Source organism: Wickerhamomyces ciferrii, contig 00005, assembly GCF_000313485.1.
Source record: "Wickerhamomyces ciferrii WGS project CAIF00000000 data, strain NRRL Y-1031 F-60-10, contig 00005, whole genome shotgun sequence".
NCBI classification, from domain to species: domain Eukaryota; kingdom Fungi; phylum Ascomycota; class Saccharomycetes; order Phaffomycetales; family Wickerhamomycetaceae; genus Hansenula; species Hansenula ciferrii.
The window spans coordinates 1-13,575 of record NW_011887735.1 but is presented as its reverse complement, the minus strand read 5'-3'; the positions used below and the strand labels follow the sequence as shown (position 1 = coordinate 13,575).

The 13,575-nt window shown below is 30.9% G+C and overlaps 3 protein-coding genes across 3 annotated transcripts; 2 read left to right on the top strand and 1 right to left on the bottom strand.

Moving 5' to 3' along the window:
* Positions 1-1,752: 1,752 nt before the first annotated feature.
* BN7_258 (DUF2433 domain-containing protein) lies at positions 1,753-3,219 on the top strand (the record flags this gene model as incomplete). Its single annotated transcript, XM_011279071.1, has 1 exon — positions 1,753-3,219. The coding sequence occupies one exon, from the start codon at positions 1,753-1,755 to the stop codon at positions 3,217-3,219; it is 1,467 nt and encodes a 488-aa protein (XP_011277373.1).
* Positions 3,220-6,233: 3,014 nt separating this feature from the next.
* NAT4 (N-terminal L-serine N(alpha)-acetyltransferase NatD) lies at positions 6,234-6,863 on the bottom strand (the record flags this gene model as incomplete). Its single annotated transcript, XM_011279070.1, has 1 exon — positions 6,234-6,863. The coding sequence occupies one exon, from the start codon at positions 6,861-6,863 to the stop codon at positions 6,234-6,236; it is 630 nt and encodes a 209-aa protein (XP_011277372.1).
* Positions 6,864-11,527: 4,664 nt separating this feature from the next.
* On the top strand, positions 11,528-12,856 carry BN7_256 (C2H2-type zinc finger protein; the record flags this gene model as incomplete). Its single annotated transcript, XM_011279069.1, has 1 exon — positions 11,528-12,856. One exon carries the CDS (start codon positions 11,528-11,530, stop codon positions 12,854-12,856), a length of 1,329 nt encoding a protein of 442 aa, XP_011277371.1.
* Positions 12,857-13,575: the final 719 nt, after the last annotated feature.

The following is a 13,575-nucleotide window of genomic DNA, read 5'->3' as shown; positions in this document are numbered from 1 at the left end:
CTTTGGCTCTTTAGCGATCACCTGTAATCTGGGAGAGTAGTTCTGATAAACCCTTTTATATATTCAAAAGTTGCTGTTCTGTTTTGACAAAAACTAGATACCATAGATTCAGAATTTTCTAGACAACTCTATCCCCTTTTATATTCATACCACACTTCAACCCATTGTGTTATTTTTAGCCATGTATATGTTTTTTCCAACACAAGAGCCTTCATCTCCAAGTCACCAATCTCCATAAAACAAAACATCACTGCGCCTGAATGCATTAGTTTTCTTATACAATTGTTTGGAATCGATCTTCGTATAAGTTTATGCTAAAGTTTCTTTTTCAACGGTTTCTCAGATCTCGGATATAATCGCTTGCATTTGGAAACAATAAACCAACAAAAACAAAACAATAAACACTAGAAAATAAGCAACAGAATAACCAGTGTAATGTTCATGGTATTCATCATTAAGAAGAAAATATCATCCTAATCACTTTCATGTAATTTGAATACCCAAATACCCATTTTCAAATAGACAACCATCATGTACCATAATGGGCTAGATCGACTTCTAAAAATATTCAAATTAACCTGCATTTAAAGGATCTCATGAAGTATTATTCACCGAATATGAAAGTCCATGAGGGTATAATCACCGAAAGGAAGCACACATTGAAACTGTTCAAGTTTGTTAATTAAACATTTTGTCTATGTGATTAGGGACATATGAACATTGGAAGGGATGATATTGCTGTGGATTAAAAAGAAACATTAGGCTACTACTGGACCTTTTACTTTGTTTTGGTAAATCAAATGGTAGTGGAGAATAAACATCTAGGATTTAAGCAGTTGTTTTTCTGGCAAGTGGAGGATCAATGATCGTCTCTGTTATCATAATATCATGGAAAATCCATGATCGATCTTGTTAATTAAGGACTCATGATGCTAATTACCAACCATAACGTACAAATCACTAGCTCTAAATTTCAGCTCCTAAGCACCCTATTCTTACCTTCCACTCATGAATCACTTATCATATACCCCTAATATATGAGCAATGTATTATTATTCACCTCTTTCCTGGTTAAATAAGAATTTTGACGTTAGAAAATTTTTGTAACATCTCGCATATGTCTATGATCAATCCGGGGGATTTACGGATCTGGTATGTTTTATTTCACACTTAAACTGAGTTACAAATTATTATTTTGAACTCACTTTTCAAACCCTTTAAAATAAACCTATACCATCTTGAATATCATGTTATTCAATCAAAATTTTCAAATTACTTATAAAAACTCACAAATGAATTTCTCGGGAATCGAACACACGTCCACCTTTTCAAATTTTCGCGATTCTGATTCTGATTTTTTTTTTTTAATTTTTTTCGAGATTTTTAATGAAAAATAAATATTAACAATTTTGATTCAAATATGGATAATAAAACCTCAGAAAACCAGATATATTTAGGAAGAAACCATTGGATTTATTGTTGGCATTGTGGTATAGCTGAATTCCTTTTGAACTACTTTATTTATTGAATAGCTGGCTTGCATTTGTGGTGGTTTTTGGAAAGATCATATTCAAAGATCAATTTAATAACAATATTAGACAACAACAACAACAAAAAATAAAAAATCATTATAATACAAAAGTATTTAAATTTAAACTAATCATATTTGATAATAGGGATATATCAATTTGTCAATTTTTATTCCCTCATATTATACAACACAGCTGAAAAAGAAGAAAAAAAGTATTCATAATGTCCATGCATAAACTTATTGAAACAAAAGGTCTTAGAATTCTTTGTATTGCTGAAATTCGTGGTAATTTAAGTTTATTAAATGATCTTGCTGAAAATTTTAATGCAGATTTGATTATACATACTGGAAGTTTTGGATTTTTCGATAATGAAAGTATAAGTAAAATTCATGAAAGTTATCTAAGGCATATTATAGCATTTTGTCCATTATTAGATTCAGAAATTGTGGATAAAGTTAGTGAATTATCTAAAATTGATAATTCTAATAGTAGTAGTAATGGTATAAATGGTGATTATAATGTTGATCAAAAAGATTTAGATTTGAAAAAATATCTTGAAGGTGTTCAATTATCTGAATTAATGGATTTTATTAATGGTTATAAATTTTTAAAAATCCCAGTTTATACAATTTATGGAATGGTTGAAGATTCTACCGTTATTGATAAATTTAAATTAGGTATTTATTCTATACCAAATTTATTTATAATTGATGAAAATCAAACTTTTAAAGTAACATCACCAATTGATGGTACAAAAATTTTCTTATGTGGATTAGGTGGTTCATTATCATATCAAAAATTATTTCATCATGGTACTTTTAATAATGAAATAAATCAAAGTTATGAATCAATTTCAAATACTGGTGGTATAAATGATGAATTTTTACCAGTTTCTGGTGATCCGGGGAATATTTGGATCACAATGGTTCAAATTGGTCAATTTATTAAAACTGTGGAAGAAAATTATTCACCTCAAGATGTTAGAATTATGATTACACATCCTTCACCAAGTCGTGAAGGTTTATTAGGACATTTAGCTGTTATAACCAAGATGGATTATACAATATCAAATGGATTACATTTCTTATATCCTTCAAGTTTTAATGAATTAAGTATATGTCCAAATTTTGAATTTTATAAATCAAAATTTAGTGAAGCAAGAACTCAATTAAGTAATATATGGACAAATGTTTCCAAAACAGTGGAACAAATCATATCAAATAATGAACATTTAACAAATTTATTATCAATTGCATTATCAAATTTTGATAAAATCCCTGTTGTAACAACAAATAAAAATGAAGAAATTATACCAATTTCTTTATCAAATTTTAAAAGAGATATAAATTCAAATATAATTCGTTCACAAAATGATTCATATTATATTGCATTTCAAAATATATGGCATTTTAATCTTTGTGATGTTTCAGTTGGTTCAATACTTTTAGATGTTCAAGATGGGAATTTCCAATTTCAAGCAAATTCCAAAGGTTTTAATTTTAAATATAGAGAAAATTTAACAAATGATCAACAAAATTTAAATTTAAAACAATCATCAATACCTTCATCAACATCAAATTCAAACTCAAATTCAAATTCAACAACAAATATTAGAAATTCACCTGGAAATTCAGGTTTTAAAAGAGGTGGTAATAGAGGTGGAAGAGGTGGTTATAAAAAATATTGAATCAAGACACACACACTTACACGCTTATATATATACAAGACAGCTTAATCTTAATTTCAATCTAATAGTTTTATGATTAATAAATATCTATAGTTGATTAAATCCGAGATTGTAGATACTACAAGGCACTTAATCATGTTTTGAGAATCATGTATCAATAAATAAATAAATAAATAAATAATGTAATAAATAATATAATAAATAATTTAATAAATAGTACTAAGTTCAATGCCCAATACCTAAACTCATATTTCTCGGAGCTCTAAAATACCAAACACAAACCATCAATGATCCCAAGGATGAGCAATACCCTAAAAACATCAGTTAATAACCCATAACCCAAACTTCAATCTCTCGTATTCTCCAAACAATATACTTACAAATGTAACTTTCCAATCTTGTTTTAAACGATAAAAAAACCAAAAAGACATATTTGCACCAAGGAATTTTGCAGTATAAATTTGCCATTTTGGTGTACCTGGCAATGGTGCTGGTTGACCACGAACATATTTAGGTGCATGACCTGCAAGTCTCCATAGTGTAGCTTTCATTGTGATCCTTTGTTTTCCTAGTTCGGTTGATGAATCTTTTGATCTAATTATTGATTTCAATGTTGAAGGATTTGTTATTTTATGGGGTTTCTTAAATTTGATTTTTGGTGATGTTTTTTGTTAAGGGCAGACATTTTATACTCACGTGACTTATTATTTAAAATTGAAATTATTTAAATAAATTTGTTAAAAATACATGGTTTTTTATTTGATTATAATAATTAGCAGATTTTAAATAGTATTATAGTGTATTTTTTTCTGTATTTTTTGGATTAAAAATTTTGAGCTTTTTGGAATGTTTTGATTGTAAAGTAAATATAAAAATATTGAAGTCAATAATTCTTTTGAAATGATAATTTTGAAAAATAAAAGGTATGATATATTGCAATTTCAAAGCATAATTATAATTAATTAAGTTTTATTTTAATTTTAAACGTTTTTTTAACCTATGTTTCAGTACAAAAATTTGAAATTATTTCCAAATTTGTTAAACTCCATGCAAAATATCGATACGGGACACAAGCATATAGATAATATCAGACGTTTTCATAATTTTAATAATTTACCAGAATTTAAAAAGGAAAAACAGAATGTCATATATTTTTCAATTATAAATCTGATCATTATCATCTCAATGTATATAAAACCTTGCTTGTGGACTAGCATTTCTCGTAGGTATAATATCTGGAGGTTGACTTCTTTTTACAGCATAATTTGTCCTATTGTTCACTCAATGACTTCACCATAAAACGATTTAAAATCTCAGACTTAAATGTTGCAATAACTGTTTCCCAGCAAATGTTGATGGGGCCATACTTGCTCCTTTGATTATTGAATTCCATTTCTAGAAAATTATTCTGAGTAATATATCTCTTTGTTAAAAGATTTACGATTCACTTTTGAAATATATGTAAATGACATGATATTGGTATTTGTGTACAAAACAAAAAATTATGTATGAGAACAATAAACAAAAGACCTCATTATGAAATACAGCATATCAATCAAGGGTGAATAATGAATAGAAGCTTCTAATTATCAATTCTTTGAAATATATGTTAAAATTGAGATTTTTGATACAAACAAATCTTAACAACAATCTTCGATTCATTGTTCAAATGATTGAAAGAACTTCGATTTGATCTCTTTGATTACCCCCTATAATCACCAATTATCATAAATTCTCATAGAAACATCTCAAATGTCGTATGTGATCACCTTTTATCGTATCCACCCCAGATTGAGTATATAATGAGAGGTTAAAATTGAGAATAATAAAAAAAAATCTGTATTTTCAAAAAGGAGCAAAACCTCACTTTTTTCTCACTTTCTCACGCCCCATATTCCTCTCTAAGTACCACTTTCCAGTTCTCTAGATACCAATTTTCTCTTTTGTAACATGTTATGGAACGTAAAACTCCTTATTTTAATTCCTTGATACCTGAGCAAAAAAAGAAGTGAGTACAAATGAAAAGTTCGAAAAGTTCAAGAAGATTCAAGATTGTTCCTTGCTTTAAATTACTGCCAGCCACAGGGCAATACGCTATGATTTAACAATGACCTCGAGGAAGATGACCATAATGACCTCAATTAAGTTTTTTGTGTCATCCTTAAATATTTTCGTATATAATGAAGTCTGCTTCTTTCGTACCGTGGCTAATAAGTGTAAGTAATACTTTATCTCTCGGTTAGATATGGTCTAAAACAAACCCTTTCCCTTGCTAAAGATTTACAGAAATGTATTTATTTGATTGGAAGTGATTCATTAATAAGTGGTTATAAATAGCACATGTATAGGACTTTCTTGATTTAGTAAAACTATTGATCTCCGGTGGGTAATAAATCAAACAAGTGACACCAAGAATAGATTTTACAAATTCATAAAAAACACTTTGATTCAGTAGAAAGCAAACTAATGTATAAAAAATGTGTCAAGATGTTTGTTCGTTATGTCAAAGCTCATCGCTAGAAAATTCCATACTGCTCTTCATTGCTGTTCTTTAAATACAAACTTATTGATATGACCATTGATACTCGTGATCTTAGGTAATGATCATTTTTTTAGCCATTGTGTCTATGATCTATATGATCTTTCAAGTGGAAGATCTTGGTATCAAACAAAGGGATATGATTAGAGTTGGCCCGGATCATCAATATCTGGTATCTAGTCCCATGATTTGATGATTATCTTTTTGTCCCATGATACGAAGATTTAATTAGATCATGAAATGAAGGAAATTATCAAAATATTTTGATAGTAGCCAAAAAGAATTCAATACTGATGCTATATATATCCTTCGAATATACATAAAGTCACTCATCCCAGAAGATCTTGTAATTATTGAAGTATAGATACTCGAATACTTCATTGTCCTGATTTACGGATTTAATCACCATATAGTAAATCTATTAGACTAAAAGACTACGGGAAATATCGCCCAGATCTCTATATTATTACATTCATTATTCATTATCAGCAGATCTAAACAGTAAGTAATATTCAGGTTTTATTACTTTACCACTTCTTAATTTCCTATCTTGAGGGCTATCTTCACTTTTATCATATCCTAATTTTATATACCAATCTAATACAGAATTATCACTAAAAACAGTTAATTTAGTTCCTTTTAAAGTTTCTGTACGATCTAAATAGTCATGAGGGTTGTTATTGTTATAATTGCTATAAATTTTATTGTTAATCTTTGATAAATATTTTGCTAAATCATGGAAATAATTTATAAACAATTTCCCCAATGATTTACCTTGATGATTTGGATTTATCTGTATTTCATAGAGATAAAGAACTCTTATATCATCATCTATGGTATCAACGAAGCTTATAAACCCAACCAGTTGATCATGATCCCAAATCGAAACAAACACAAGACCTGATTCTTCCATTTCTTTCACTTTATCAAGTTTCCAATTTGATCCATGATTCCTTGAATAAAAATGTCCCAAATTTATAGACACCAATTCAACAAATTCATGGACATTTTTAGGTTCGATTGATACTTGAACGTCATATCCAATTATTTTATCAGGGAAAGTATCCCTTATCACACTTTCAACTTTCCATGGATCATAATTCATCTTGACACATAATTTCAATAAACTTTGAAGATTACGCGTAAATAATTTGATACAACTTTAAAAATCCACATATATAGTTAAGACAAAAATCCTTACGTAATCTCAACCGGAACTTTCTTAAAGGGGAAACACCGCTATAGCGGGATTAAAATAAAAGGTATACTGAAAACGAAAATTTCAAAAAATAACAAATTGTGCTTTTTTATTGTAAAAAAGGTAGCCAACTTTACGTGATTGACTAATTTTTAAGCGAACATACTTTACACATAATACTGAAGGTTTTATATCTATGGAGCTTATCTATAATTTGCTTTTGAGAACCAAGAAATGTTTCAAACTGATTGATGTACTATGGGGGAGCTTTTGAGACGTTGAATTTTTGGTTGTAATTTTGAGTCAAACATGCTCATTTTGAGGTGTACATAGACTATGTTACTGAGCTGTTAGTTTAATCACCCTAGTGGTTCCTATTCTGTAAGTTATAAGTTCAAATCGATATTTCAATTTTGGAGTCCATCATTATGACTCTGATCATCGATATAACCAATAAACGTTTGTAGATTCTTCATGTTCAATTTATCACTACGATCAATATTGAGGTAACTCAATGCAATGAGCTTACAGAGATACATCAAGATAAATTTTATTTCTGTAGTTCTTCAAATCTGACATATGTTATCGAATTGACGTTAAGGTCTTAAAATTTCATGAAAAGTTTACGTACTTGTAAGGTGGGTACTCATGTCTTCGAGTATCGTAATTGAAAAGTATGTAGTTGAGTCAAGACTCAACAGTCAAGCCTGTATGATCATATAAGCTTGTCAACCATGTTATCCAATGACGAATTTTTAATTACGTAGATAGTACCATGATTTCTTTTTGTTGTGTGATTTCAAAAATCCCCATGGGAATTAAACGGACAATAGTGGACAACAATTTTGGTATCTTAATTACTTTTAATTACTATATATGCACTTAAGAAGTCACTTTAGCTTTAAATCTCATGAGTTGAAACTTGATACAATCATGGTGTGAAATTACAAATATCAAACTGACCAGTCATGTAAGTTATAACTTCCAACTTCCAAGTACTGGAGAGTATATTTTAGATCTTGAAGTTTTGGAAACCACCAGCTAAAAGAGTCACAAGCCAGAAGAATCTTTCGAATCCCTGCTGCAATTGATGTAAACTTTTACAACAATCTTCTTGATGTTCCTCTGATGGATGGATGGATTATCAAAACCATTTTAGAAGAGCACTAGAAGCCTAAAATGGTCCCTTCAAGCTTCCCAAAGAATCCCAGTACCAGGTAACCAAAGTAATGAAAGCCAGGTAGAAGTTTGTAACTCTTCAAGCCCTTTTGTAAATCTTTTAATCTACCTTGACAACGTTTTTTCCGATTAATTTCATAAAGATTTACAAATTCTTCATCAAAAATGCACTAATCATAAACAAAAGGAAAGATATAGAGGTATACGCTAAAATAACACAAGGTACACCAACATACATTTGTATATGCTTTTCCCACCAAAGTGTAAATGATCAGCGATAAACTTACAGACTGTTACTGGGTTATGCTATGATTGTACCTCATTCTAGATAAACTTAGCCTCTCTACATAATTACACGTTGAAATCTCTTTTTGAATAGAGTAAAAAGGGTGAAAGTTTTCTTTGATAACGTTTGGAAAAACTCTCCAGCACTAAAAAATTGATGAACCAGTAGTTAATTGATATACAATATTTGATTACTGGTACCTACAGACTACGCGTATGATATCCCATAGTCGATAAGATTGTTAAGAGTCAAGAGTCAAGACTCAAGATTGATGCTTCAAGCTCAAGAGTAGTAACGGTATAACGTATAACGTATAACCTATCAATCATACCAAGACAGATTAACACTACACATCAAGTCTATCAAGCACTCATACTCTAGTTAATCAACTGGAGTGCTTTGTATATCTCTTGTAATAAGAGTTACAAATTGGCTGAACAGTGAACAATAGTTATTTATAACTTTATGGAATGGATCAAGAACAATTACTTGTTAACTTGACAACTTGACAATGATCCCTTTTGAGCCAATGCCTCCATATTCTTTTGGTATTTGTTTCTTCTATATATGCAAACTACTCAAATAGGTTAACAAAGTAAGGAAAGTGAGTAACTTGTGAACTTAAATTTGTTACAAGGCTTTCAGATACATGTCAAAGTTGACTTGACTCTTGTACCTACTTGACGAAGCTAACGTACTATAAGTAAGTAAACAGGAACCAGAAGCTCTGACTACGTCGGTCAATTGCGGTGTACCTGATCAACTCTACTACTACCTACAGGCTACAGTGCTCCAGCAGCCAACTCATAAACAACAGCTTACAAGTACCTGAGCAGTGAGCAGTGAGCAGTGAGCAGTGAGCAGTGAGCAGTGAGCAGTGAGCATTGAGGTAAGTATGATTAAACATTTCACTCAAAAGTTCACGAATCACAGACGTCGACATGAAAGTAATTGAGCATGAATAAGAAATAAGCATTCAAGTGCATTCGTCTTTTGTATTTTTCGAGTTGTAAAATTTCCCAATTCATTCAACCAAATTTGGAAATTATGATGAATTCAGTTGACCTGTATTGAAGTTTTATAGCTCTTTACCTTTATTCACTTTTCATGGCAGTGTTCGATTGAACTTCACGAGCTTGAAATTCGAAAGTATGGGAAAGTACTCTTTTGGTTACCACGTTATCACGGAGTTTCCTTAAATCACAAACTGTTCTATTTTTGAACAGAAATCAGGAACATTAAGACTTGTAACGTAGTTTGATCATGAATAAGGTATTGGTTGTTCGCTAATGCTAGAATTGGCTGATGTGTTGTTTGATCTTGATCTAGATGTATGGCCATAGTTTCACAAGATCTAGATGAAGTTTAGAGTTGAATCTGGAATCTGGCTATAACTAAGTGGACCGTGAGCTCATAAAGTTTGAATTTTGGGTAGGTTCCCTTTAAGGCCATAAACAAGATCTATCATCTGTGTGTGTAGGTGGAATTAATTATTAGGCAGACAGGGGAGCATAAAATTTAAGCTAATTAAGAGTAAGCAAGTACTATAGGCAGGTCCCCTTGTAAAAAGCTCCGAACCTCAAAAGGGTCCACAGGGCCCAGGGGGGACCCCTGGGGGAATGGGACCCCCAAGGGACCTGGGGCTAAGGTGGCGATGGAACAATAGGCGGACATTCACAGAGGTCAACTCGTAGGTCCCTTGTAGTTTCTAGGCAGCTTGGAAGGAACTTGGAACTTGGAAGTTTAGGCAGATCTTGCAAGTTGCCTGAAGCTATAAAAGGAAAACGAATTTTAGACAGGACGTAGTTAGGCGGGTAGTACAGTTCAATACGCGCAGGAAACAGGAGAGGTAGAAAGACACCTCGTTAATTGCACACACGGAGAGGTATTCTTGCAGACTTGCAGGAACACCAAAATTTCCCTTTTTTGAATAGATAAAAAATGCAAATTGTGAAAAAGATTTACAATTTTTCAAAAACCTTTCAAAAATGATCAGTCTACTGACAAGCTGCTTAAAATTTTGTACGCGATAACCAAAAATATAAGACTATGATGGACTATTGATGGTCTTGGACAATTAATCGATCTAAATCTAAATAAGCGACGAATATAAGTGGACAAATAAATAAACTTTTGCAAATGATTTTATTACCGTACTTATCATATAACGTATTGGAGTTTGCCACTATTGCAATGCATTACGTTACCCAGTTCCCACTATTTTAACAAAATGTTTGTAATCCACTTATGAAATCTCTATGGTACCTCATGCAAGAGTATTAGGAAATCCCCAATTAGGGAATATTTCTGCAAAATTTAAAGATTTAAAGAAATTTTAACGCTGCTATAACTTTGTCTGTGTGGCCCATGAGAAGTTTACAGTCTGATAATTTTGAGTATAAACTTCCCTCGGTAGGTACTACTGGAGATGAAAAAAACTCATTTTCAAAAAAAGGTCTCAACTTGATCTAATACACAAAAAACAAGGTTTTTTCAAGAAAAATGGCGTTCTTAAGATGAGTTCTTTTAATGATTTATTATATATAAGTCACTTTTCCCTACAATTATCAAATATCTGGGACCTGGTTTTCCAAATGGTGAGCCGCTAAGAATACAGGATACATTTTCAATATAAATGCATTGCATGGCGTCACAGCACATCACGGAACAAAAATGTGCCACGCAGCAGAAAAGAAAAAGTCCCACTTTAAAGTTTGATATGCGCCGCATGCTCCCCCAAATTTTGCAAAAGATTTGATTCGCTTTAAACATTTTGGGATTTTATACATGTTTAAATGATGATTCAAAATTTCTCTAAATCAATTTATAATAACAAGTTGAAATCCTTTAAAATCCATTAAAATTTCGTTGTTTGCCACCTTCAAATTCAAAAGAATCTTTATCACTTTATAACAAAACATTCAAACTGCTTTCAAAACTAGCCATTTCTCAATCATTTTGCTATAAAGAACCATAAGATCTGATATTATTTTGTTAACCGCCCTGTTGCATATTAGCATAATAATAATTTAAAGGAAGAAAAAAATACAACAAAGCAGATATAATTAAAAATTAAGATATAAAAGATCAGATCAACATGTCGATAATGATTTCACCTCGTTCTCAAGAGAACCAATACAATTATCACCAACAACAACAAGCTGCTCCAGGAAGTGGTCCTACAAGTCAATCTGGTGTTCCATCAAGTATACCTCCTCCAACTTCATTACCAAATCCTCAATCAAGTTTCCCATTATATAATAACAATGGTGGTGGTTCAAATGGATCTGGTATAAATACAAATTCATCTACTCCAACAACAAATGGTGTTAGTATTGGTGGTTCAAACAGTTCAATTCCAACTTCTGGTCCAGGATCTACTGCTGGTTTTAATCTGACATATAATAATAACTATACAACTACTAATCCATTACCTCCAAGTTCCAATAGCTCATTTAGCCTACCAAGTGTACCACAAGCAGTTTATTATGATCAACAACAACAACAACAACATCCAAATGCTCAAATACCTCCTCTACCTTTACAAGCAGGTCCAAGTGCACCTTTAGAAAATGGTCAAGGAGGTCCACCACAACAAGTTTTTTACTATCAACAACCATTTTTCCAACCTGCACCTCCAACAAATGGTGTTAGTCAACCATTAATTGCACCACCAAGTCAAGATTTTAATCAATATCAACAACAATTACAATTTCCAGCTCATGATCAACATCAAATTCCACCTCCACCACAACCAACTTTACCTCAAGCTAATGGAGTTCAAAATACATTACCAATCCCAGTTCCATCAAATGAAGAACTTCCATTCCCTGGTGTTTTAGATCCAAATGCTTATCAACAACATATTCATGCTCGTTCTCAATCTACATCATCTAATCCTTCATTTACTGGTTATCATCCAAGATCCAATACTTATCCAACACTTGATAATAAAACAATCAATCCAAAGAATAATCGTCAATCATTAACATCATCATCATTATTAGGTATGACACCAGAAACTGCACGTCGTAATCGTTGTACAATTTGTCAAAAACAATTCAAGAGACCATCATCATTACAAACTCATTCATATTCTCATACAGGTGAAAAACCATTTGCTTGTTCATGGGAAAATTGTGGTAGATTATTTTCAGTTAGATCAAATATGATTAGACATCGCAAATTACATGAACGTGATGCTAAGTTAAAGAGTGGATCAATTAGTTCAACAGGTTCAGGATTTGAAGAAGAAGATAAAGAACATCTCATTCAACAACATCAACAAGCTCAACAAGTTCAACAACAACAAACTCATGTTACAAATGGTAATGGAACTACTGATTCAAATGGTTTACCAAATTTGTTACATCCAAATAATGGTCAAAGTAATCCACCCCCATCTGGTGAATTCCAATTAGGTTATTTTAGCTAAATTAAAACCCCCTTTTTAGTTTGCTACCCTCATAATTAGTATAATTGCAGGTTCAATTATATTGAAGTTCACAATCATTTAAATTTACTTTGGATTTTTTGGGTGTTCATTGTTATGTGTAAAATTACATTGATTTAGTCAGTCATTCAAAGTTATAATGTTATGTTATGGTTGGTTCATGAAATTTTGTTGTTTTTTCAATGCTTATATGCTAATTCAAAGTTTATCTATATACATACATTCATTTATGCATTAGCTATATTGTTCAAGTTAGTTTTTTTTTAATGTTTTGAAGTTTATTTGTTAGTTTTTTTATAAAGTTTCGGGGTCATTATCATTTATTTTATGTTTGTTAAAACTGTGTTTGCAGTTCAAAATCATTATCAAGATATCAGTCATTTTTATTATTTACAATGTTTTTCTTGAGAGTTAAGGAAACCATTTATTATTTTGTTTTATTTAAAGTTTTGTTTTTTAGTTCTTTCATTTAGTGGGATATTTTCATTTATAACACTATCATTCTTATGACCATTTATGAATTAAATTGACTATAATAGTTTTTTTAGTAATTTTTATTTTTGATTATGTGCTTTCAAGATAAAAATAGGAGAAAATTTGAAACAGATCAATTACAATAGTTTTTTTTAATGAATTTTATGATTTCATTCCTTTAAAGAAAGAGAGAGAGAGAGAGAGAGAGAGAGAGAGAGAGAGAGAGA